Below are 27,110 nucleotides of genomic sequence, written 5' to 3' on the forward strand. Positions count from 1 at the left end.
TGCCATCTGGCATGTGTCACCAGCAGGAGGCAGGAGGCTGTGAGGCCCAGCAGCCTTAAAGTCAGTCTCACCAAAATACAGGATAGAGGCTGAAATATCAGTATAATAGCCTGGAATTGCCTGCCCTCGCTGCTCAGGAGGATAAGCCCAAAAATGCACTGTGTCTGCAACAGCTTTGATAAAAGGGAGCGTCTGAGAAGGAGTCAGGAACGACTACAGCATATTGATACTGAACCCCAGTGAGTGTAGAAGGTCTGCCGAAGTCTGGAGGTGGGAGACAACATCATGGGGCGGTGCTGCATTTAGCAGCCAGTAGTTGTGGTAGGAGGAGACTGGCACCCTTGACCTCCGCAGATGAGCTGCAACCATCACCATCACCTTGGTGAACACCCAAGGGGCATTTGTAAGGCAAAACGGAAGCACGGTGAACTGAAACGCCCCTGGCTTACCGTAAAACTTCAGATAGCACCAGTGGGCAGGCAGGACAGGAATATAAAAATAAGCATTGTGCAAGTCCAACGCTACCATCCAGTCTCCTGGTTACAGGGAAGACAAGACCTGAGCTAACATGAGCATTTTGAAATTCTTCTTTTTGAGGAAGAGATTGAGAGTTTGGAGATCGAGGAGAGGATGAAGGCCCTTGTCCTTTTTGGGAACAAGAAAGTAGCAGGAATAACAGCCACAGCCTACTTCTAGCACCAAAACCCTCTTTATGGCTCCCTTGTCCAAGAGAGCTGTGACCTTCCCAGGGAGAACAGACAGACGATCCTCCGTTAGACGATTGTGAGATGGTGGAATGGAAGGAAGAGTATTCTCAAAGGTGAGGGAGTAGCCCCGTAGGATATTCTGCAAAAAACCCATCTGATATTTTAGACAGCCAGTGGGGCAGGTGAATGCGAATCCTGCCAACTGTGTGCCCATGGTGGTAAAGGAAGAGACAGGGGATTTTTTACCTAAGCCTCTAAGGATTGATTCAAACAATAAATGTTATTTTGATAAACAAAGCTTAGCCTTGGCATTTATCCTGCAAATTGACATTTGAGTTTAAAGCGTTTGATGCTTGAAATGGGCTTTTCTCTTTAAGCAGTTTGATTTGTTCAGCCTGAGTGGCCAGGGGTCACATGCGAAAAGTTCTTACCCTTGAGCCTATATACTGATAAATGAAGTGTTTAAATGAAGTGTTTTTTCTAACTCTGATGGTTACTTTATTGTCCATGTTTTTGTTATAATTATGAGCACCTTTGTGATTTAAATGTTTTTCACATTTTCTGTGTTTCATTCACTTCTTGTAAATATTCACACAGTTGTATTGTATATCACATATGGCTATATGTGAGGTTGATGGCGCTCTTTTTCTGTGTATAAAAAGATAAGAAAAATTGGTAAAAATCAAAGAAACCAAAGACAAAATCGATTGTCGAGGTAAACAAATAAAGTTTTGTTTATCAAAATAACATTTATTGTTTGAATCAATCCTTAGAGGCTTAGGTAAAAAATCCCCTGTTTCTTCATTATATTGGCCCAACCTACCCTCTTTTTCATAGGGCCAAACCACCCTTGTTTTTTGCATGGTGGTAAAGGGGCAGACTAGGAGGGATTGGAGATGTTTGCAGTGGGGGAGAATGGGGGGCAAACTGACCAGACCGCTGGCCACTTGACCCACAAGATCTGTGGGTATGGCACCCTCTGCGCCACAGAACAGAGGCTGGGGAGCGCGTGGAAGCGGGAAGCCCCTTCCCTAGTCACGAAAGGAGAGAAAGGCAGATTGAGGTGGGCATGGGGCAGCAGAGAATTCTTAGGAGCTGGCCATAGCACGAGAATCTATAAAGCGTTTGAGCGGTGAATCTTCCTTGTCTCCATAGAGACGGATGTCATCAAAGGGCATGTCCATAAGGGAAGCTTGGATTTCCCCTGAAAAGCTAGTCTTCTCAGCCAGGCGTGGTGCCTATGGGCCACTGTCATGGAAACCCCTCTGCGATGGGCGTGGCTTGGACGCCGATCGGGATGGCAGCGTGAGCTCGCAGCTCCGCGCGGAATCCCGCTAATTCTCCTGTCTTTTGCACCCTGGGCGACCCGAGGTCGACGCTCCTGCCCTCTGAAGGGTGAGGGGACAGCCGGGCGCAAACGGAAAGTTGCTGGGGGACTGCTGGCCCCGTGGAGACCGAGTTGGGCGACGGCCGAGGTGTTGCCGAGAGTGAGAAGAAAATGGCGCCGATGAGGCCGGGCAGCCCCGGACATCAACTTTGAGCCGAGTTGTCGCCGACTGGCGGGAGGCCCTGCAGTCGATAGATCGAGACATTGGGGACAGAGGCGCCAGATCCTGAGGTCGGGGATCAGTGACTCGCCCCGCCCGGACTTTGTGGTCCCTCGCTGGCCGCCATCTCTATCTCCTTCCTTCCCCCTCAGGCTTCCGTGGGGGCCGGCGGAACAGTGCCCGCCACGCTGGCCAGTGGTCCTGAGGGCATCGGTGGCGGCACTCGACCCTGCTCAGTGTCGGGTAGTTCACGCCGGACTACGAGCGCAGAAGCTGGTCGGGCTTGCTGGCCTGTGACGCAGTACCCTGAAATGGCGGCGACCGGAGGGCTGGTGGCCGAGGAGCGCGCTGAGGGGGACCTGGCGGCATCGTCTCGGATGGGCGAGACTCCCCCGCCGGAGTCGGATCAGGAGCAGCGGCTGCACCGACGTCTGGACGCCATACTCGATGCGATCACCTCGACCAAGGAGGCGCTGCACCAGGACATCGCACAAGTGGCCACGGGACTGGGGCTATTGCGAGCGGACCACGCGAAGCTGGCGCATAGGGTCAAGGACCATGATCAGCTGCTATTGGACCTGAAGCCGTCAGTGGTGACCGCAGAACACAGGATCACGGATATATTAGCCCGGTTGGACTCGCTGGAACGACGGGCGGAGGATGCAGAAGGCCGCAACAGACGGAACAACGTGCGGGTCGTAGGCCTGCCGGAACGAATTGAGGGGGAGGATGCGGTGGCCTACATGGAGAACTGGTTTCGCACAGTGGTGGCACCGGAGGGGCTTACTCCTTTCTTTACTCTGGAGCGAGCCCACAGGGTGCCTGCTCGCCCACCAGGGCTTGGCCGCCCCCCCCGACCAATGGTGGTGCGGCTCCTCCACTATAAGGACCGGGATCTCCTCATCCAGCGGGCTAGGATGTCGGGCCCGTATGAGGTGGAAAACAGCAAGGTCACGATCTTCCCGGACTACACTCAGGCGGTCCAGAAGAGCAGGGCATCGTTCCTAGCGGTGAAGAAGGAGCTCCGGGAGGAAGGCATCCAATATTCCTTGCTCTACCCGGCCAAGCTGCGGATCATACTGGACGAAACTACGCACTTTTTCCAGACTCCGGACGAAGTTTGGCAATGGCTGGAGTCGTATAGAGCGGGGACGGACAGGTCGCATAAAAGTAGGCGAGATCAGCCTAAGCAACCCCGGATCAGACAATCGCAACGCATCAGGTCCCGCAACAGGCGCCAGCGGGAGAAACGGGAGGCTCAAATGGCTGCGGAAAAGAGAGATGCGCTCGCAGCGACGGCGGCCATCACGGGGTCGCAACAGAACAGTGAACGGGTGGAAACGGACTCGGGCGGAGAAGGCAGCAGAACGGGAGACGACCTCTCAGAAGCGGAAAGCTCGAAGGGGCCGGTGGTGACCCCCCAGACCTCTGATGGAATATTTTGCGGTTGAGACTGTGTTGGGACTTGCTCGAGACCTAATGGTAGGGCGGTATCCTGTTGGAGATGAGTGGGTTGCCGGGAGGGGGGCTGAGCGCGCAGTAGGGGATGAGGGCGCGGGCTGCGGGCTCCGCTAGCCGGGATCGGCGATAACTCACCCCCCTTGGGCCCTTAAGGCCTACTGTGGTGGAGACCACAGGGTAGGAATATGGGTAGTTGGTTCGAGGTTTGGATTGGGGCTGACATTGGGTTTGTAGGCTCTGTCCTGGGGAGTGGGGTTTGGGGTGTTTTTTTGTTCAGGGTGTGTTCTGGGGGGGGCAACTGCTTTGGAAGGGATGTGAACTTTTGTTATTTGGATCGGACTGCTCGATGTTGGTATGGGGACATTACCTAACCTGAAATGCCTGACGTGAAATGTCCGGGGGCTGCGAACCATGGTTAAACGCCACAAAGTACACGCATACCTGGTGCGAAGAGGGGTACAGATTGCTATGCTGCAAGAAACCCATCTGACTAAAAAAGAGTGCGCTGCGTTGCAAAAAAGATGGCGGGCCAGGTGTTCGGCACCACTTACTCAGCATATGCCAGGGGGGTGCTGATTTGGGTGAGGGCGGGGATACCGTTCCAGGTGCTAAATCAAGTGGTGGACCCTGATGGTAGGTTCGTAGCAGTGGAGGGGAGGCTGTATGGAAGGGATGTGGTTCTCTGCTGTGTGTATGCGCCAAATACTGATCAGGCTCGATATTTTGATGGCCTATCTGGGTCCTTGGCCTCTTTCCTGACAGGCCCGATAGTGTTAGGGGGGGACTTCAACTCGATTACAGATGTGGCTCTGGATAGGTCCCATCCCCCCCTGGTAGACTCCCCGGTGCGCAAGTTGGCCATGCACAGGAAGGACTGGCAGGACAGATGGGGGTTGCTGGATGTATGGCGGGAGCAGCACAGAGACACCAGGGATTATTCCTTTTACTCTGCTCTCCACGCTCTGCATGTGAGGATAAATTTGGTGCTCTGTAGTGGGTCCCTTGCCCCATTGATCTCTCATACGGAGTACTTGGCCAGAACCATCTCAGATCATAACCCCCTATTGGTACACATCCAGTGGCAGCGGGAGCGCTCGGCGATACCAACATGGCGGCTTCGGCCGGAGACACTGGAGGACTCAGTATTCAATGACGCTGTCCAGCAAGGTATCGGCCGTTACTTTGATGAGAATGAGGGCACGGCCACGAGTCGGTCCACTGAATGGGATGCAATGAAAGTGGTGGTGAGAGGGGTGTGTCTGGGTAGGTTTTCGAATGCTCGCACGACTGTGTTGAATGCACTTATGAAAGCGGAAGAGACTTTGAGAGATTTGGAGCGCCGCAGGCCGGCCAGCCCGGACTTACAGACCCAGTTGTTGGAAGCGAAGGAAGTGGTCGCCGCCGAGACGGAACGGTTGAGGTGTTACGACTACAGGCAGTACACCATTAGAGCGCATGCAGAACGGGACAAGGTGGGCACGCTCTTGGCCAGACTTGCTAACCCGGAACTTAGAGGTTGCCCGATCCTTAGCATTAGCAACGCACAGGGGTAGATGGTGTATTCCCAGGCAGCGGTGTTGGAGTGCTTTCGGGTGTACTATCAGGAATTGTATCAGAGTCAGTTGGGAGTGGAGGTCCAGGACATAGCGGAGTACTTAGGGGCGAGGCAGCTTCCGGTCCTAGATGAAGAGGACCCGAAGGAGTTGGGCGGCCCGATCACGCTCACTGAAATACGGGTGGCTATTAAACATATGGCTCGTAATAAAACGCCCGGGGTGGACGGGTTACCAATAGAATTTTACCAGCAGTATGTCGACAGTTTGGCCCCCAGGCTCCTGGTTGTGTACACGGAAGCTTTTGAGACAGGAAGCTTGCCTGGGTCCATGCGTGAGGCCTTGATTGTACCGCTCCTGAAGCCTGGCAGGGATGCAACGGATGTGAGGTCCTATCGCCCGCTGTCCATGTTGACGGTGGACTATAAGATCCTGAGCCGGATATTAGCCACCAGACTGGCCCCACACATGACGGGCCTGGTGCACAGGGATCAGGCTGGGTTTATCCCCACGAGGAGCACAGCGCTGAATATTCGCCGCCTGGTGGGGATAATGGACGCCATCTTGGATGGGGACGGGGCCCAAGCGGTCCTGTCCGTGGACATCGAGAAGGCCTTTGACAGCTTGGAATGGACCTTCCTGGATGGAGTGCTGGAGAGGTTTGGCATGGGTGAGGGGTTCCGCCGGTGGACGAAGGTCTTATATGCCTCGGCGACGGCGCGGGTGCGTTTGGGTGGACTGGTGTCTGCGGCATACCCGGTGGGTAGGGGCACGAGACAGGGGTGCTCCCTTTCCCCCTTATTGTTTGCTCTGGCGATGGAGCCCTTGGCGGTCCATGCGAGGTCGGGTGACAAGTATGCGGGGATAACCAGCGGCGGGCAACAGCATCACATATCGCTGTATGCGGACGACCTGCTTCTGTATCTCGATGACACGGCGCGGGCCCTGGAAGGAGCGATGGACCTGTTGTCGGAGTTTGGCCGGCTGTCAGGACTTAAGGTCAACTGGGCGAAGACCTGTGTGTTCCCGCTGAGAGCGGAGTCGCCCAGCCCTGCTCATGACTTGGGGGTGCTCTGGGAGCCGTCTTGCTTCACTTATCTGGGAGTCCGCATCTACCACGCGACCGCGGACCTATTGGAGGGCAACATCGGTCGGTGCGTTCGGTTGCTGAGGGGCAACATGGCCTTCTGGTCGACCCTCCCGCTGACGGTTCTGGGTAGGATAGCTCTTTTAAAAATGGTGGCGCTCCCCCGCTTCCTGTATTACTTCCGGACGTTGCCTATCTGGACTCCTCAGGGGATCTTTAGAGACCTGAGGACGATGATTATTGGTTTCCTATGGGGGCATGGCCGCCGTAGAGTGGTGCTGAGCACGCTGCTTCGCCCCAAGATCGAGGGGGGCATGGCTGTACCCGACTTTGAGCTATACTATTTAGCGGCGCAATTGCAGGTCCTCACGCAGAACGTGGCCGGGGTGTTTAGGGGGCCGGAGGCAGACCGAGAGCAGGGGATACAACGCCATGTGCTGTCCTATATTGTCATGCAGCAGAGACTTGAGTTGCGGGGCCTCACTATGGAGGAACGGACACTCAGGCTGTGCTGGCAGAGGAGCCTTAGGAGAGCAAAGGCGACGCGGCCTTATGCGCCGGAGATCCCGATCGGTATGCTGACGGCCTTGCCGCACGGGGGTGATTGGTCCCCATTGCTGGATTGGGAGGAGGCGGGCCTGCAGGTGGTAGGGGACCTGTACATCGATGGGGCCCTGGTACCCTTTGAGGTGCTTCGGGAACAGTTCGGGCTGCCTGATGGGGGGTTTCTCCTACACGCGGCGGTGGTGGCGGCTATACAGAAGCACTGGAAAGGGGGGCTCATGGAACCGACCACGACTATGGCATGCCAGTATGTGGTGATGGCGGCGGGCACGTTCAAGGCTGTGACATGCCTCCATAATAGGATGCTGAACGAGGGACTGGAACTGCTCCAGGGGCTCAAGGCTAAATGGGAGGAGAGTGTGGGCAGGCCCATTCCAGACACGGCGTGGAGTCACATCTTGCGGCGCACGTGGAAAGGCACGAGAAATGCGCGCTTCCAGCAAGTGCATTTCTATGTGCTCCATAGGGCCTACCTGACCCCCGAAAAAATACGGCAGTATTTCCAGATACAGGACGCTCGGTGCCCGCGGTGTTCGTCTCTAGGAGCGGACATGGATCATTTGCTCTGGGGGTGCTCGCATTTGGAGGCCTACTGGGCAGAGGTGGGGGACCTCTTAAACGATGTGACCGACAGGGAGGTGGAATTTGATATGGCGGCGTGCTTGCTGCTCTGGTTCCCGCACACCAAACACACCAAGGTGACCAGCAAATTTATTGATCTGGGTCTGATACTGGCGCAAAGAGAAATAACATGGCATTGGAAGTCCAAGGGCGGGCCGTCACTGCGGAGATGGAAGAATGAATTGCTGCGGTGGTCTGAATGCGAGAGTGTGCTCCGGATGAAGCAGGCTGTCAAGCTTGGTAATGAGAAGGCTTTGGATGCAGCGCGTGCGTGGGAGTTGGTGGTGCAGGCTTTGCGTGATTCTTTGGTGGAAGATGAAGACTGAGGGAAAAGGACCAGTGGACACTGCGGGGCAAACGAACACAGAGTTGTCATTGACACTGTAGTGGATCCATCCAACACATCAGCACGAAGCACACACCATTAGCAGTTGCCGGGGTGGGGACATAGGGGGGTTGTTCAGTGGGAGTTTGGGGTGGGTCGGCAGCCGAGAAGCTGGTTGTCTGCAAGGGCGACTTCGAGTTAAGTAGGCCAGTTGGGCACCGCGCGGAGCAAGAGATGGCGGGGGGGAACGGCCAGGCATGATAGGCTCTACAGCGCTCGGGGTGGGCTCCGGAATGGACAGTAGCATTGATTACGCAAGCGGAATGGCTGCCGAAGGTATTGTTGAGGGTGGGGGGGGGGGTAAAATGCAGATACGTAAAACGATCTTTCGACCATGGTCCCTATGGGACGCACACCGTGATGTTTTCCTACTAAGTAGAGTATTATGCCGCCCGGCCTCCGGGATGCGGGCTAAATGGCTGTGTATGATATACGCTTTACTGTTGATCGGGGGGGATGTCACGAGTGGACTGGTTGACTACTTGTATTCTGTGGTTTCTAACTCTGCAATAAAAACAAATTAAAAAAAAAAATGGAAACCCCTCTGCCTAGTGAGTTGGTAGTGGCAAGTCCACATTGAATAGCTAAATTTGCAGCATCTCTTCCATCGGTGACAGTTTGGGAGAGTACGTCTGGGCTTCCTCCAAGGCCTGCAGCAGCACTTGCACAACCGTATCCCACAAAGTGTGGGAATAACAGCACAAAAAGCATGCAGTGTTCACCAACTGCAATGCCAGGATTGCAGAAGAAAACATCTTCCCAAATGAGTCCAGTCTCTTAAATTCCCTTTTCGGGATAGAGGCAGGGAAAGCGCCTTAGGAGGTTAAAGCTTGGACCATCACGCTCTCAGGAGTAGGGTGTTGTGTGAGTAAGTTTGGATTCTCAGATGTGGGGCGGTGGACAATCGTCGATTCACAGGAGCCCCTGTGCTGAGTTTGGACCATGTACCCAACAGGATGTCAGTGAGTGCGTCATTGAATGGGAGTAAGGGTTCCGATGGGGAGAGTCCCGATTGCAGTACCTATGTCAAGAGATTAGTCTTGACTGTCACTGTGGGTAGCTGAAGGTTAGGGACACGAGCCGCCGTATGGGGAGAAAGCAGGCCTGCATCTGGAGACTTATCCGGTGGCTGGCTTCACCCATGTACTCACACCAGTCCACACTCTGTTCTTCCTCATAGGGATGGTATTCTAAAGGATCCCAGTCTTCCTCGAAACCTAGCTGATACAAATAAGGCTTAGGCTCCAATCTAGGAGGCAAGGCATTAGCCAGCGTCAAACTACACCCCTCCGGCTCAGTGTCTGAGTCAGGGATGGCAATGGAGATGGTGCTAGGGGTGCGGGAACATCGGGACTGGCACCAGGGATCCCTGGGGTCCCAATGGAGATGGGGTTGGAGCCACCGGCAAGTAACTAGATGAGGCCCTTTCCGACCCTGCAGGGCCCAAATGTGCATTGACGGGCTTGGGCCACCCAAATATGAGGCGCATGGCCTCATAAAACTGTTTAGGTTGAGCAGGGGTTGCTTCGGCCTTTTGAAATTCGAAAACACACAGAGATGGCCCAGGCTCAAGTTCTGGGGAACGAGGCAGAGAATGTGGAGCTCCCTAGTGTCGATGGATGGGGAGAAGTCAAAGAGTGCTTTGACTTCCTGCTCTTCTTTTTGAGCCTCCTACTTGAGTGTCCCAAGGACTTCGAATGGGACGGGGAGTATTTTGGGATCCGCAAATGATCCTGGGACCTTCCCCCTCAAATGGGATCACGACTTCCGCTGAGTCCCATGCCAGGCCATTAGTAGCTTCATTAACCGCTACCTCAAAGCCTTCGGGCCATGGCCCAGCAATCGGAGCACAACTTGGTGTCGTAGCTGCGCTCTAAACACCAAAGACAAATGAGGTGCTTGTCTGCCACTGTTGAATGACCAGTGCTGCAGGGCTTAAAACCTGACTTGTGCTAAGACATCTGCAACACACCAGTAGGTAAACCTCCAAAACAGTCAACAAAACATCAAAAAAAGGCTGTCAAAAAACGATAGAGGGATAGCTCATCTCTGGATCACCCATGGCTGTTGCTGAAACAAAAGAAATGACATCAGAGTGCCTGGGTGGCACCTATATAGGAACCATGATTTCACTTCTATCATGTACAATTCCGCCAACAGACGCGGAGCCGATCAACGCCACCTACCGGTGTGCAGTGGTACTGCTCAGAAAAAATCTTCCAGATCTAGTCTGATGCCTGGGGAAATTCAAAACGTAAGGAATCTCCAGCTAGAAGTCTAAATCAGATTTATCTATACTACAAGTACAGCAATTATTATTAACAGTGAATTATGCCATACATGTTCCTCAAGCAAGATTATGTTTATAAAATAGTTCAAATTAAAACGACAGGTGAAGAAATAATAAATTAAACAAAATCTAATTGTGATGCTAAACCCAATTATAGCTTAAAAGAAACATTTTCAGGGAACAATACTTCTTCTGAATACATAAAATTCCCAGACTCCTAGCCTTATCAAGGCTCTTTCCAGGCTTCAGGCTGGTCTGGAATTTTTTTGTTCAAAGACGACTCACCAGCGCCACCAGGTGACCCTCTATTCCCAGTACAGTCTGTATGAAAGCCGCCTATGATTTGGAGACAACTGAAAACTTTGAGAATAATTTGTAGACAACTGAAAACTTTGAGAATAATTTGTAAAGCTCAGGTCATGGAAGAGAGAAATCGCCCAATGATCCTGACTGATGGCAGGGACTCTGCTTTCACTAGTCAACTGACCAAGATAAACATGCATACTTCTGAAAGTCACAGTGGACTCATCACAACTGCCAGCACTTTTGTAAAGACGCATGAAGTTGTCAACAATCCTGAACTAATAATTCCAGGACCCCACTATGAAGCTCTGGTAATGTCGGCGAGGGGGGGAAGAAAAACAGGCATCCTGGAGATCCAGGGATGTCAAGCAATGTATAGTATTCAAGGTTAGTAAAACCTTTGAAGAATTACTTTTTGAGACCCCCATCCTTCTTGGGGACCAACATGTAAAGGGAATAAAATGTCATGATATTACTCGTCCAGAGGCACCACCTCTATGGTGCCTTTGTCCAGCATGGCAGAAACTTCTGCCTCCAAAACTGAGGCATGAGCTGGAGTGCACATTCAGGTGAAAGGAGAGAGGCCCACTGCAACGGAGAGAAAGGGAGACCCCTCCTCTCACCACAGAGTCAACAATTATGTGGGAATGAGCTCATGTAATGGATACAGGAGCCATATGGAACAGCTCCGACCCATGTGAGAGTTATATTTTTCCCATAGAGGATGTTGTGAGCGTCCTTCCCGATATACGCTGACATTTAGAGATCCGGAATAAGCAGGTACAGTTATACTCTGGATATGACATAAGGGATTTTTGGGGATACCGGTGAGGAAAAAGAAAAAGTGATGACTGGGACCTTTTTGAGAAAGCACTTCTCATTATTCTTATATTCAAGGCTAAGAGTTTAAAGGTCTTGTTCTCTTCATTCCCCCTGCCCCCCCTCCTTGATGATACTATGTGTCCTTTGCCCCAGTTAGCTACCAGGTCTTATTATAAACAATATAGTATTTTCTGTGAAAAAGTAATGTAACTTTAAAATGGTTTGAATGTTGCAAAATGTATGTTGTGTAATGTGTTTTTGTTTGTTTCTAGGAGAATATATGCATTTACAACTCAAATGAATTTTTTATCGACAATTGTATTCAAGATTAAATTACATTTATTGAGGTGTATCCTGAGAAGGTGGTTTCCATTCTAGTTAATCCACAGAAATGCATCACCTAGTATAACAAGGTTCCATTTCTGGGCACACCTTGTTTTAGAGATCTTAAATGCATGGATTGCATACCCAATGATGTTTCTAACCAAATGTGAAACACACACACACACAACCACACAACATACACACAGCAGTCATCGATAGCCAGGTAGTTGCTACAATTGTATCTATATATTCTGTGAAAACGCCCAAAAATCTCAAAATACTAATATTAAAATTTGATATATGTATGTGGTTATATAATGTATGAGTTATGTGTTACGGGTCTTTTGGAGTCAACACTGTAGTTTGTTCTGAATTTTCCCCGGGGAACTTTATTGTCTTTCTAACAGTTCATAAAAGATCCAGCATCACCAGCCAGAAAGTATCGACCTGAGTGAGGTCAAAGAGAGAACCTGTAAACTCTGGTTTCCTTTTTCAGTGTTGGATCTTTTTCCAACAATAAGGTAGACTATAGCTTAGGGGGCTGCCACTGAACCTCTGAAAGATTCTGGGAGTAGCACAGTCTCACTAAGTGGTGCTTTTTAGGTCTCGTGGTGTTGCAGTGCGAAGCACTGCCGCCACGAGCCTTATAGCTGCTGTCTGTGTCTCCAAGGGAGGCAGAGCTAGCTACAGACCTGTGCACGAGCCGATTCTACTATGGGCACGAGCCGATTCAGGTCTGTGAACGCGCATCACAGTGGATCAGCTCGCGCTCCACAGTAGATCGGCTTGTGCGCGTTAATGCTCACTTTCAGTGTTGTGATCGGGAGCAGGGTATTACTGGCGCCACTGCCACGCCTTCATGAGTCATAAAAGCTGCATAATTAGGGCGGCATGCTTACTTAGTGCTATTAGTGATATCTATTTAAACGTGCAGCACTGAACATTTACAAAGAAGGCGAATCAGCGACATTCATTTGAGACACGACCTATTTGAAGACGACCTATTTGAAGACGCTTGTTTTACTGGGGTAAGTTCTGTGAACTGTTTATTTTCTTTTTATAGTATAACTGGCAGGGTTGGCTAAATTATGCGAGAAAAGGAAAAATATGCAGGAGATGATGGTATGAGGCAAGTGTGGCAAATTTATAATTATGCGTAATATATACAAGCACGTTGCAAAATGTCCTGTGTTGGAGGTTTGTTTTTTTCATTCTAATCTGCTCACAGTAATGCCATTAAAAAGAATAGTGTTAAGTGGCCATAACAGAGTTCCTTCGTGTTAACAATTTATTTGCAGCCGAGTAAAAAAAAAAAAAAGTGTGAACCAACTGGAAAACTTTGCTTTTCCGATTTCCCTCGTGACACAACCCCCTTTAGGCTTTCTCTGCTTGCCACCAATTTATGGGGGTCCAGATGAATTTTTTTCACTTCTAGCACTGCTTCTGGAGCATCTTAATTATCATGCAGAAAAACTCTAGTCGTGCCTGCCACTTTCGTAAGACAACGAGGCGTGGCACTAAGACAACTCCTTCTCTAGTGAGCCTAGTAACCTTACTAAATAAAGACACGGGCTCCAAAACCAGGCGGCGTTTGGTTAGCAGCACCACGTTCTGATCTTGTGCTTCCGTGGCAGGCTCCACGAGATTAAGACACTGGAGGTGCGGTAAAAAGGCAGAGAAGATAGCCGCAGATGTCCTATATCAAGTGACATAACTGCCAGTTGTGCTGTTCACGTTAAAGGCCAAACCGTCGCGCTGGGTGAAATGTACACAACGGATAAGCTAATGCGTCTGATAGTTTCACAACAGCCTCCCCACATACACCCAGAAAAGCCCCAGTTCTTACCTTAACGCACAGAAAATACCAACACCAACAATTACAATCACCGCCTTTCTACTCCCCGGGTTTCCCAGTGTCACTAATTTAAAAAGCCCTCTGTCATTGGTTAGACGGTTCTGAGCGAACTGTTAACGTCGATTGGTTAATGCGTCACATCCAACCCTCCAGTGGATGCGTTTTCTTTGGGCAAGTAATTTGTTCCTACTGGAGTCTCTAGTTAGGTCTCGCTGGCGTTGCAGCGCGAAGCGCTGCCGCCAACGAGACTTATAGTCGCCTTGCTCTCTCCCAAGGGGGACAGAGCTGTGCACGAGCCGATCCAGACCTGGGCACGAGCCGACTCAGGTCTGTGAACGCCAACGTGCACGCTCACGGCGTCACGCTCCTGCCCTCCGGCGTCTCTTCCGAGGCGTGCTCCAGACCGACGGGCTCCACTGCAGGCTCCAGAGCGACGTCAGTTAGGCTGTATTTCACCCTTGTTTATTTTTTTGTTGCGACTCGAAGTGCCTCGCTTCCCTGCCCCCCCGTCCCCACCCTCCTCCCGCCCCCCACCCTCCTCCCGCCACGCAATGCCGAGAGCTTGTTGCTCTTCCGTCTTCTCTTTCCCTCCCACTCTCCCTCCATGTCTCTCGCATTTGCTCTTTCTCGCCAATGCTTGTTTTATATACCTGCAGCCCAAGTCATTCTTAAGGGTTTGGGGGCCTGGAATAGTCCGACTGTCACTTGTAGTAAGTAGGAGTGTGATAGTCACTAGTTGTGATGGTTTGTCTTTAGCGGCGCTGGCAGAGGCATTGGGTGGTGCAAGCTGCAGCGGCCTCCGGACCAGGGTTTTAGCACTTACGTTATCTTTCACCAATGAATCACTGCCGAGAAACTTCCCCAACGCTTCCTCCAACTGATGTCTGTCTGTTGTTTTGAAGGGTGTAAATTTGCCCGTCTTGATGATCCCCAAGGAAAGTCTGAAACCTCACGGGCGCCCGGAGCACAGCACGAAGGCAATTTTTATCCACCACCACGAGTCCATTTGGAAGCGATGCCGCAATGCCTGGTGAGACGTTTCTTATTTAAACTTAACATCTCGGATAGGATGTCAGAGGGGTTTGTCCAAGAGTTGTGACCGGCAGTTTAGGATGTACGCTCATGAACGCGTTTGTCCCAGCTGTACGACTGAGAGCGTTGACAGTGCTGGCAGTATTGGATTGGTGCAGTGCACAGATCTAGTGAACGTAATGTAAAGTTACACCAGAAAGTGGCAGTGCATCGAAGGTACTGCAAGACCCTGTCTGTGGTTAGAAAGTACCAATTGATCAGAGCTGAGTGGATTCGAATGAAACGATTAAAAGCGTTACAACAAATTGTGCTTTCTGCCAATGTATCTTTCTTTGCTCTGCACCTACTTCATGGTACATAATGGGTTGCTTCTATAGGCGCACGTGTGCCAACGCATTTTCCAATAGACATAGAATGGGAAACCCCTTTGGTACATCAGGCCCATAGTTTTACAGGTCCTGGCTTGTAAATGTGAAGAACGTGCAATGGAGATGTCAGCAAGTTGATGGATAGGAAGTGATCGAGTGACTGGCTTTAAAGATGCGGGGCTGCCCTGTAGTAAAGGTGCAATCCGTCAAGCAAGGCAGAGCTAACTAAGCAAGACACCCAGACCTGTCTGCTTCAGTGTAGAGAGCACAACAGACCGTCATGAGTGCAAATGTTCACGTTAATAAACATTTGTTGGGGTGGGAGTTCTCTGCAATGATTTTCTCAGTTGTGCTTTGCTTTCCTGACCTAGTCAGCTGACAACACCTCAGTCTGTGATATGTATGACTATATTTGTTCTCTTGTATCCCCCTTTATTCATTTTCCGATGCTAATTCTTACCTGTTCTGTATCTTTTATTTACATTATTAGTACATATTGCCCAGCCATTTATTTATTTATTTATTTGCTTGTAAAGCGCCTGAGTCAATTCCCGAAGGGATATCACTGCGCTGTTGCTTGCAATTTTGGGCGGTTTACTTTGTGAATTGAGGCTGAAGAGGGAGATAGGATGAAAAACTATGGCCTGGTAAAGAGGTAAGTTTTCAGTTTTTTCCTAAATGGTTCTGGATTCCTGATCTGTTTCAGTTCAGTGGGTAGGGAATTCCAGAGTATGGGTCCTTTGTAAGACAGGGCTCGTCCTCCCTGTCTGGCTCTTCTTATCTTTGGGACCTGTAGCAGCAGATGGTTGCTAGAACGTAGTGTACGTCTAGGGATGTATGGTACAAATTTTTCTTTTAGATATTTGGGGCTGGTACCATACAAGCATCTGTGTATCATGTTACAGATTTTAAATTTGATGCGCTGCATTACAGGAAGCCAGTGGAGTTGGCGAAGTAAAGGGCGGGAAGGCGTTCTGGGGGGGGCATTGAGGGCCAGTCTAGCTGCTGTATTTTGGACAACCTGAAGTTTGTCCAGTTGTTCTTCGTTCGCCGATAAGTATAGTCCGTTGCAGTAGTTCATTCTGCCTATTATAAGAGTTTGGATAAGGGTCTTTCTGTGATTATCTGGCAGAAATGGAAAGACACGTCTCAAAAGCCCCACCACATGGAGGCAGGCACCTGCCACTTGTGTGGTGTGCTCTTTGAGCAGGAGCGCCTGGTCTAGCTTGATGCCAAGGTTTTTCGCTATAGGTTTGGGGTTAGGTACAGGACCCAACTCCAGAGGCCACCATTCTGGGGACCAAAGAAGAGTCGCCCCTCCAAACACATGACCTCGGTTTTGGTCACATTGCATTGAAGAAATTTTTTTGCCATCCAGTGTGCTACTGTTCTCATCCCATTAGCAAATGATGATAGAATTGCTGGCGTGAGAGTTTGAAAAGGGAACAGAAGTTGGGTGTCATCAGCGTATGACACCGGAGTGAATCCAAAAGATCTTATAAGATTTGCTAAGGGGGCCACATAAATGTTAAAAAGCGTGGGGCTAAGGCATGAGCCCTGTGGCACTCCCTTAGTTAACACTCTTGATGGAGAGGAGTGAGAGCCCAGTCTGACCCCTTGGGTGCGGCCGGAGAGAAAGCTTTGCAGCCATGAAAGAGCCGTTCCTCCTACTCCCGCATCACTCAGTCTTTCAAGGAGAAGTTCATGTGATACCGTGTCGAAAGCAGCGGATAAATCTAACAGCACTAGAATCACAGATTCCCCCCTGTCCAGTGACATCCTGATGTTGTCGGTCACGGAGAGGAGGGCTGATTCAGTGCTGTGATTGGGCCTAAAACCAGATTGGGATGGGTCCAGGCCTTCCGCTGCTTCGATGTATTTCAACAGGTACGTGTTAATATGCTTCTCTGTAAATTTGCTGAGGTAGGGTAGGAGGGAGATTGGTCTGAGATTTGATAGGTCAGACCAGGGTAGTGTGGTATTTTTCCGAATGGGATTAACTACTGCTTGTTTCCATTCAGTTGGTACCTGTCCTTCACTAAGGGATTGATTTATGATAGCTTGTATAGATGGGCCTAGGAAGGAGTTTAGAGGGGCCATCATTTTTGCTGGTATGAGGTCATTAGGGGAGCCAGATTTTATATGGTTAGTTAGAGGAGGGAGATCGGTGTTGGACACTGGAGGAAAGGAGAGTAAAGATGATGATTTTTTCTGTTGCGATGCAATGGGAACAGGGTTGCCACAGTTGGTGCTGGTGGTTTTCAGGATTTTATCATATATAGTGTTGATCTTACTCTCAAAAAACAGGGATATCTCGTTACACATTGGCAATGAAAAATCATCCGAGCTTACACAAGCTGTGGGTTTTACAAAGGATTCAAGTATTTTATATAGTTCCTTCCAGGAATTGCCTGCCTCTGACAATTGTTGGGCCAGACTGTTTTTGCGAGCCTTTCTGATGTTGTTTTAGTATTTCGATTGGGCTTCTAGATAGGCTTTCTTATCCTCTGCTTGGTGCGACCTCCTCCATTTTTTTTCCAGTCTTCTACACCCCTGCTTCTCAGTTCTTAGTATGTCTGTATACCATTTCTCCTTTTTGTGAGTGGGGAATTGTTTGTGAAGTTTTAGCGGGGCTAGTTTGTCTATTGCTTCCATTAGAGAGTCATTGAATTTTGCGAGCATATCTTCTACCTTATCTGTTTCAAGGGATATGGGTTTTTTCCAGGTCTTCTGTAGTCCTTCTGTAGTGACTTTATGCCACTGACGTCGCCATATTGGAGGAAGAATTTTGTTGAATGTCCGTTTGTGTGATATAGGGAGGTCAAATTCTAGCAGATAGTGGTCTGTCCAGTTTAATTGAGAGATAGTTTTGCAGGGCAGGGTGGAACAGTTTGAGAAAAGTAAATCTAGAAGGTGTCCCCCTTCATGGGTGGGGGTCGGAATTGTGGAGTTGAAGCCCTATCGTAGACATATCTGCAAGCAAAGCTTTTGTTTCTATGAGTTCCAGATTGTCTGCATGAATATTAAAATCGCCTAGGAGAACAAAGTTTTCTTTGGCTCTGAGGTAAGGGGCTAGTAATTCCATGAGGGAGAACCCTGCACAAGGTCCCGGTGGGCGGTATATAAGTGCACCTTTCATAGCTATTATGGTGGAGAGATTGATACGGAAGGTTATCATTTCTAGAGTAGGGCTCTATTTTTCCTCTAGAATGGTGACTTTCAGATGTTCCTTGTATATAATTGCTAAACATGGACCTAATAGGTCGGTCCATGTTTATAAACTTGTATCCTAGGGGAATTGCTATTGTGATAGCGGGTGTTGTATGGGGTTTCAGCCACGTTTCCGTCAGAAAACACAGATCTGGCTGATATGTGTGGAGTAAATCCCATATCTGAAGCTGGTGTTTGGGCAATGATCGTACATTTAGCAAAATGCATTGTAGTCTGTTTGCATGTTTGCTTGCCTCAGGTGTCTTGAGGTCTAGATGGGGATGGATATTGGCTTGGAAGTGACATATGTTGCAAGAGAAAGGGCCTTCAGGGAATGGCCAGTTCACATTACTGCAAATTGGGGAATGGACAGGTTTTAAAGCCAACAAATCTGAGGCAGAGTACCTGATTGTTTTCTGTCTGTTGTTTTTTTTGGGCATAGTCCCTGACACCTGGCGCCGTTCTGGCGCGGACGGGCGCAGACGGGCAGGTCTTTGGATTGTCTTCGGCGCCGTCAAGGGCGCCCCGCTGCGCGCAGTCGCTGCGCGCCAGATCCGACGAGGGGCTAAACAGCCCTCAGAAGTGAGCAGCTAGAACGCTAACTGCTCGACTTCCTGTGGGTGTCTGGCTCTTGCCTCCGCACTACGGTATTGGCTACCGAGTCGGACCGGGGCGGGCAGGCTGGAATATCGAGCACAGACGGCTGACAAATGCGGTGTAACCCTTAGCAAACCCCGGCAGAGTGCAAATGGCAACACAGGTGAATACAGTTAGAAATTATAGTCAATTCCAACAGCTATCCGCCGCCATTGACTGTCCTTGATGCTGTTTTAACTTATTCTATGCACGTTTTTTCATTTCATTATTCGAATTATTGAGTTAACTGTTTTCGTGATCGACTGGAATTAGCATGCCAGCTGCAGGTAGACGTTTTGACTCGTCTTCTTGACCCACTATGAAAATTAGTGGAAAGTAATTTATTTTCCTTGTCTCTTTAAGCACCTTATCTTTAGGGGTGGCCATCTGTTTCTAATTAGCATGGCCTTAGCGCCCACGCTAATTAGAAACTGATGGCGCCCCACCCCCCTAAAGATAAGAAAGTCTGCAGGCACTACCCTGCCCACTGAGGTCAAACAAAATACAACAAATCCCATTTTTAAACCGTGTCTTTTCCTATCTGACGCCTAGGATATGTGAAGACAATTAAAAAGACCCAGTGACTCCAGGGACAATAAAGAGATGTGTTTTTCTGACTGAGAAGAGGAGCTCTAAGAAGGCCGTCCTTTCAGGCGCTACAGACATGTACCTGTCAAGGATGACTGCTCTGCTGTCTGCTCTAGGCGCCTCTTCTGTACAACGCATATACCTTACTGCTGGAGGCAAGCAGATTCGTAAGGCTGTGCCGGCGCAAAGAGCTGTTTGTGTAGGTCTTCCGTCACTCATTCACTTTATATCTCCCTGGTTGGAAGGGGCGGGAATCAGTCAGGCTCCAGCCAGGTTTGAACGATCCGTTCAGACCCAAAGCTTCAGTGTGCCTGTGACTCAGTGTGCCTGTGTGTGGGATCACGTGCTTCGGTGCAACTGTGTGCCTCTATGTATTAGTGTGTCTGTCTCATGGGGTGCGTCTGTTTCTAAGCGTGTGCATGCATGTGTGCCCGTTTGTAGCGCGGTTTCTATCTATTTCTGTATGCAGGGGTCAACAGGGGGTAGAAGACATTGTCATTTACAACGCCCTTACTTGATTAGTGCTTCACAAAGGGGAAAAAACCAGTAACATTTTCAATGCGAATAGCTCAAAACAATGTCATTGCGAGGCCTATTGCATTGTAAATGCTTTTTTTTTAATTTCAGTACGTTATGCATTTACTAAAAGTACTGCAAGTGGAAGAAATGCACCGAACTGTTACAAAATTGCAATTGCATTTGACCTATTGGTATTTTAAATGACAATGCCTTTCATCATTGCAAGTTTTTTAAAGACATAAATTAAAGGCATTGTCATTTACAATGCCAATAGCTCAAAATCTCGCAAATGCGAGACCTATTGCATTGCAAATGCTTGTTATGGGAATAGCTCTTGAGACATCATTTTCTGATAGTCAACTGACTTTTCTTTTCTTCAAATGGGAGTGTGGTGGGGGAAGGATATTTGGAGGACGAGTGTAAATTGCTTTTGTATCGCCCTGCCTTAGCTAAAAAGAACTTGACCTACTTTTTTTTAAAAATGCTGAGGAAAACAACCCAGATCAACATCAAATAGGAACTGATCCCAGAACAACGGCTGGCACCTAATATACACAGGTAAAATAATGTCTGGAGGTGGAGTTACAGCTGAAGCTGAATGGCACCACCTGGTGGTGTTGGTAGGATACTGCTGGGTAAAGCTTTTTTGGGCCGGACTGAAGCTTGGAAGTAGAACATATTTAGGTGAAGAATCTGCAAGAAGGTTTATCGATCAGAAGAGCTATGGTAAATAAAAAGCAATAACTGCCAATTGAAAGGCAACATAGTAGATTTATCTTTTCTCATAATGGAATCATTCTCATTTTTTTGTGGGCACATTTTTTCCTAAAGCTATAAAAATACAGGTACTGCACCAGACAACAGTGTGATATTTTTGACAATGCTAGGAATTGAATGTACAAGATAAAAGTAGCATAGCGCTTCATTTCTTCTCATATACACATGCACTATGATTTATACAAATGTATGTTTCTTGGAAGAAAAATAAATCTACAAAATGTACATTGTTACCTGGCAACATCAAGGGCTCTTTGGACCTTTGCCTGCACAGATCCAAGCAAATCTGCTCCCATTTTCTTCAGGAGCTGTGTCAATAGCACAAAAAGCCAGTCTTGTAGATCTTCTTTATGAACTATGATGAAATCTACCAGGGTCTCCAGAAACATACTGAACACCTAGAGGGTTTGGATAGGTAGGGAAATGTGGCAAAATGGAAGATGAAACAAGGAGACATTTTGACTGGTACTGAATTCAGAAATATAGAAAATAGAAATCTGTAAATCAGCCAAAGGTAGAAGGAGGCAGAGATTGTAAGCCAAGCAAGAAAAGAATCTGTCTCGCATTTTACTAAGCATAAGTGCAAGATAATGTATTGATTAATATTCAAATTCTAAAGAGGTCCAAGTCTTCTTCCATGCAGTAACAATGGCAAAGAAGCCCTCATAATGATGATTGGTGCAACACAACTTTCTGCAAAGAATACATTTCGGAACCTTGTAATACAAGATAAGAAAGTTCCTTTGAATGTACTACTTATTGAATTATGATAGTAAATTGCTGGGTTTTTCTAATTCGGAAACACAGCTACCATGATCACTGAAAAACAAAGTTAGAACTACAATTCTCAAATACCTTTCAAATAATAAATCAACTACATGCCAAGAAAAGACACAAGGGCTATTGTTACATAATAATCATTAAGATGTGTAAGCAATTAAATTCACAATCAAATATTTGATGTTTTGTCTTCCACTTGATTATCATTTAAACCTCAATGACAACTAAGACATTTCTACCATCCAAAGTATAAAAACAAATTTTTTATTGTTTAAATGCTCAACACATCCTTATTTTAACAAATGGACTCAGTGAGTGATCACCAATTTAAGTTTCACTACTTCTTGAAATGCTTAAGGGGTTATAGGTTATGTCGATAACTATATGGTGAAAGCAAGGTACCACTCATTTCAAATGCCCCAGCATGCAACATGCAAAAAGAACAATTGATAGACAGACTGTAGAACAATGTCATACTTTCACCCCAGTACAGAGATCTGGGCCTAAATCCATCGTTTTTTTGCTCACCATGCCATTCCAGTTTGGAGCCATATGCAAATCAGTCTTGACCCTGTGCCCCATGGGAACAGACCAGCCACACTGCCAAGCATATGAAGATGATGGGTGATTTCCTGAAACCGGTTCCAGGATGCTTGTTTTCGTTCCAGGGAGGACCTGGCTTGGAAGTTCGGGCTGGACTGTTCCCATAAGGAACAGAGTCAAGACCGATTTGCCTATAGCTGGGTCCAAAACTGGGGTGGTGTGGTGAGCAAAAGAATAATGGATTTATCCCATATCCTTGTGACTGGGGGTGAATGTTTGCATTGCCCAGCATTTTGTCCAGTAATTGTTTCTTTTCCAGCATGCAACATGGCACTCTACAGTGAAAGATTTTATATAAGGGTCAGTAACTATGAATGTAATTATGCATTAGTAGCACTTACTATTTCAAAGGCTTTTTATGCCTTGCTAATTACTTGGGTGCCAATTGAATTATCTGCTAGAAAATTGGCCAACGATTAACACATTCGGCTAAGTTTTAATATGTTACGTTATGTGGGACGGTAGGATAAGTTAAAAGGCCGGTCATCGGGCCTGGCACCGAAACGCGCGTTGGCGTTGTGACATCTCGTCCTGATTGTACTATTCTGGGTCCTTGACATGTTACTTAGAGGACCACTCAGGACGCTCCCAGTGCATTAGTTTATAATGTGTTCTGAATACATTGGATGATTTGTGATTGTGTGGGAGGGATTGGTGAATATACACCCAGCTGTATGTGAGGAATGATTTCGTGTTTTTGGTGAGTGAATGATGTGTGGGTCCATGGGGGTGCTTTTATCTTTGTGTTTATGTTCTCTAAAACATTCATGATTTATGTATTTTTTTATATGAATTTATAAATGAAAAAGTTTTGTTTATGTATTAAAAAATGAAAATAAAACAAACATATATTTTTGTTACATTTGTTTGATAAATAATTTGATGCGGCACTGAAATGTGGTGAGCTCAAAGTGGTGGTGATTTAAAAACGCTGGACTCTGTGTGAGCCAGTAATTAATTAAGATAGGGCAGGCTTTCTCCTTGCTAGTTAATATTCATTTTTTCCCCTGCTAGCTTGCCCTTTATTTAAACCAGGTGGCCCCTTTGAGTATATTAGATAAGTTAAAAGGGGGCCTGTCAAAAATAAAAGTATTTCCATTTCATCTCCCATTCTCTGCTGCAGCATGACCAGCTGAATGGAATTAAGCCACTACTTGGCATGAAAGTAGTACTCAACCTAGAATACAGTTTCTGTGATTTGGTGTCAATTTGTTAAATAGTTAAATGCAATTTTTTCCTCTCCTCCATAATCTTGAATCGGTGGGAAGAACCATGGTGAGCTCCTGGTCAGCTTCTGAAGCGCGGAAAAAGCCATTTCCTACTGCAAATAAATATTTTGAGTATGCATATTCGGAAATTCACCCAACATTGCAAAATCACTCTCTTGGGAGATAAAAGCAATACAGCGTAGGAAGTGTGGGTGGGGGGAGGGAGGGTAAGAAAATAGATAGGCACACACAAATGAGGCCGTACATATCAAGAAGGAAAAAAGTAGCTACAATGTATCCCTTGATTCAATTTGTTGATTGGGCCACATTCAACAGTTTTTGAAAAACTAAAAAAATGCCCACTGGTTAAAATTCAGGCCTGGTGCTCTAGCCCTGTTGCAGGCGGCCCGATACCATGCACAGTGCACTACGGTCCCAGAGACGCTGGAAACAGGGCTAGGACAAAGGGGCACACAGTGTCCTCAACACCTGCCACCTGGGACCATATGTTCACATTTTGGCTGGTTTAATAAAAAATACCGCTCCCCAGTATTTGTTAAAAAACAATAAAAGGCCAGGTACTTACAACACTAAACAAGCAATTATTAAAGAACCAAAATCCCTTAGAGGGAAATGAAGGCTACATTTTCATTCAAACTTTCTCATGGATAGCACGACAACCATAACTCCCTTTCATTTCATTCCTAGTGACCTCACATAATGTTGAAGATGCCATTGTCAATGATAGCACTGGTGGCAGAGCATCACCACTGTCATCTCGGGTGACTTCTCATTTCAACTCACCTACGGCGAGGCCCTGCTCCCAGCCCTCATACTGAGATACTCACCATGTAAAAATGCTATCACAACTAAAAGGGAGGTGACACTGCATAAAGTAGAAACTATATCAAATTTCACATGGATTAGAAGAACCCAAAAGAAGACCCAATAAGATAACGGTGGAAAATATAACATTATGCGCTTAGACAGTACAAAGTTATTCCATTTCAACAAGGCATGGTGCTTAAAGACCTAACCTGCCATCTTAGAAAATAAAATCGTGTGAGAAAATATTCAGTGTATTGGCCCCAAATAAGGAAACATCTCAAGTCTATAACACATTTTCAAAGAGGGAAGAGGGTGTTTCTATGATCCAATAGGTTAAAATAATCCTTGCAATTTTGTGGCACCAACCATCACAATAAAGAACACAGGCACAGATTTCAGAGAGAGTCAGTTAATTAGTAGTTTTAAAAAGCACAACGTAAAGACAGTACAAAAAAATCTGTATAATAAAGAGCTAATTGCAAAAGAGACCTGAAACTGCATGAACGGCACAGGAGGTGGGAAGTTTAACAGATTAGACAAAAGGGTTAATTTCACATTCATGCAGCATAGTTAGGTTTCCAACAAATTTTGAACTTACTCTCTTAAGAGAGTTCCAACACAGGGGGACAGCATGCAAAAATAAAAAAAAAGAAACAAAAAAAGATAAACACACAAATTAGTTGCCATCTATTTACGGTTCCTGTAGAGAAGAAAACAACGTGAAAACAAAAATAGATGTATTTTTGCAATTTCCCTATGAAGAATTTAAAATGTTTTTCCTATGATCTTGATTTCCATTTTCACCACATTCTCTGATTTGACTCTTTAAATCCCAAATCAACAAAACTAATGCCTTTAAAACGTACCTGATTTTCTGCAAGTTAGTTTCATCAAAGCATTTTTACAAAATTTGCAAACACAATTTTAGTAAATGCGTGACAGACTCTTACACTAATATAAAATAATCAGAGCTGAGGCTAACATATCCATTTTCATATAAGAATTTTTAATAATGTAAAATGTCGGCTACATACTCCAGCAGAAAAATAAAAATACTTTGTGATGCCTATCAGGTAATACCAGAATACACATTTAGTTAGACACACCAAGGGCAAGTATCAACTTATGAGGACATCAAATTCAGTCATTAGATTGCACCATCTGTATCCTTGTAAATTAATGCATGTACAAATATAGCATTTATGGTATGCCAGGTGAGTAACATACCTCAAACAAGGCTTCCCGGAATTAGAAACAGTTTCAGCTTCTCAAAACACTGTAATAAGTACATTGCTCAACGTTTAGTCTTGTAAGTGATATTCGACAAGCAATGTGTAGGCACAATAGACTCGGGCTCAAAGCAAAAAGGGCTAGCTTGCATTTTTCAGCATCAGTCCAAGAGGAAACGTTAACCTGCACACATATTATTCGTGATGAGGAGAGGAACACAAGTCAGGAAGTTACAGAACATGTTTAGATTTGAACACTTCTTCTTGCTGTTATGGGCAATATCATGATGTTAATTTATCTTCCATAATACCAAAAAAGTAATGTCTGTTCTAAGTAGCTTAATATTGACAGATTCACTACTGTCCCATTATCCATCTGCACCAGTGAGACTTTTTCTACAGCTGGAGTGCCCGAGTAAAACATTCATAATTGTATTACTGAAAGACTAATGCCACCAATGCATTCCATCCTCAAGTTCTTAACATGTTTTTAAAGAGCCAGGACTAACAAAGTAACGAGGGAAGAGCTATACAGGACCTGCAAAGAGGTTTATTGTACATAAAATTATTAAGTGTATGGAAGGTAATAGTTTCTTTTAATAAGAGTTATCTTCTTTGAAGGTTCATAATTGCTTTTCCTTACAACTCATGGTAATATCCGAGTTCAAGCACAATACAGCCCCATTTTGAAATATCTTCAGGGCAGTCTGTCACAATCTAGCTCAGCTATAGATCACCTAGGGCTAGCTAAACCATCAGCGTCATGATCCTCTCAATCATCATAACTGGCTCCAACACGGGACTGAGACAGCTTTGCTAGCAGTAACCGAAGAAACACTAACTGTGTTAGACCAGGGAGGGAAAGCAGCCATTATATTATTAGACCTCAGCGCCGCGTTCAACACGGTTAACCATGCTACCCTATTACATCGGTTGAAGGGCATGGGAGTGTCGGGCGCGGCCCTGGCATGGTTCGCATCCTTCCTGGACGAACGCTTCTTTTAGGTGTTTGAGGGCGAGGCTGATTCCACCTAACAGCCATGAGCCCCACACTTTTTAACATCTACATGAGGCCCTTAGCAGAGATAGTTCATCCATTTGGCATCCGTATTGTCACCTACGCAGACGACACTCAGTTGGTGGTCTCATTAGACCACTCTGAGGGGTCGTCTAGCACGCTGAGCTTATGCTTAGAAGCAGTGGCTAAATGGATGAAATCCTCCTGCCTCAGATTGAATGGAGAGAAGACGGAGGTCATGTTACAGGGCAACCCTTCACCTACCAGCCTGGCCTCCCTCTGGCCCACATGTTTAGGCCCCCCTCCCCTCCCTAAATCTGAGATAAAAAGCCTGGGAGTGTGGCTCGATAAATCACTGGACTTTACTTGTCAGGCCACTAAAACCGCATCCATCTGTTTTGGGCTGATGAGAATGCTCCGGAAGGTGCTCCCCCTGCTCCCATTCCAGGTGAGGAGAGTCATGGTCCAGGCCCTGATACTCTCACGCCTGGACTATGGTAATGCTCTCTATCTGGGAGCCCCGGTGGCAGTGCTCAATAAACTCCAGGTCACCCAAAAATGTGCGGCCCGGCTGCTTTTTCGAATTCTACGCTGGCAGTCGGCCAAACATGCCTTAAAAAACGTACATTGGCTTCCTGTGGCAGCTAGGGTACAATTTAAGGCCATGTGTCTTGTCCAAAAAGCAATCCGCAGAACTGGTTCAGCCATAATGCACCCTCTAGTTACCCCTTACCTTCCCCTCAGAGCTTTGCGCTCAAGTTCATTGCAACTAGCTACCACGACCAACATAAACAA

At 47.2% G+C, this 27,110-nt stretch overlaps 1 protein-coding gene across 48 annotated transcripts in view; it reads right to left on the bottom strand.

The window, feature by feature from the left end:
- The window catches only part of CLASP2 (cytoplasmic linker associated protein 2), a 1,795,600-nt gene that overhangs the window by 443,299 nt on the left and 1,325,191 nt on the right, over positions 1–27,110 (bottom strand). For all 48 annotated transcript variants that reach the window (XM_086964693.1, XM_086964694.1, XM_086964709.1 and 45 more), the window contains one exon: positions 20,884–21,047. In XM_086964693.1, the coding sequence (XP_086820819.1) occupies positions 20,884–21,047 (164 nt within the window). The remainder of the gene's footprint in view (positions 1–20,883; positions 21,048–27,110) is intronic.

Source organism: Lissotriton vulgaris, chromosome 4_1 (assembly GCF_964263255.1).
Source record: "Lissotriton vulgaris chromosome 4_1, aLisVul1.2, whole genome shotgun sequence".
NCBI classification, from domain to species: domain Eukaryota; kingdom Metazoa; phylum Chordata; class Amphibia; order Caudata; family Salamandridae; genus Lissotriton; species Lissotriton vulgaris.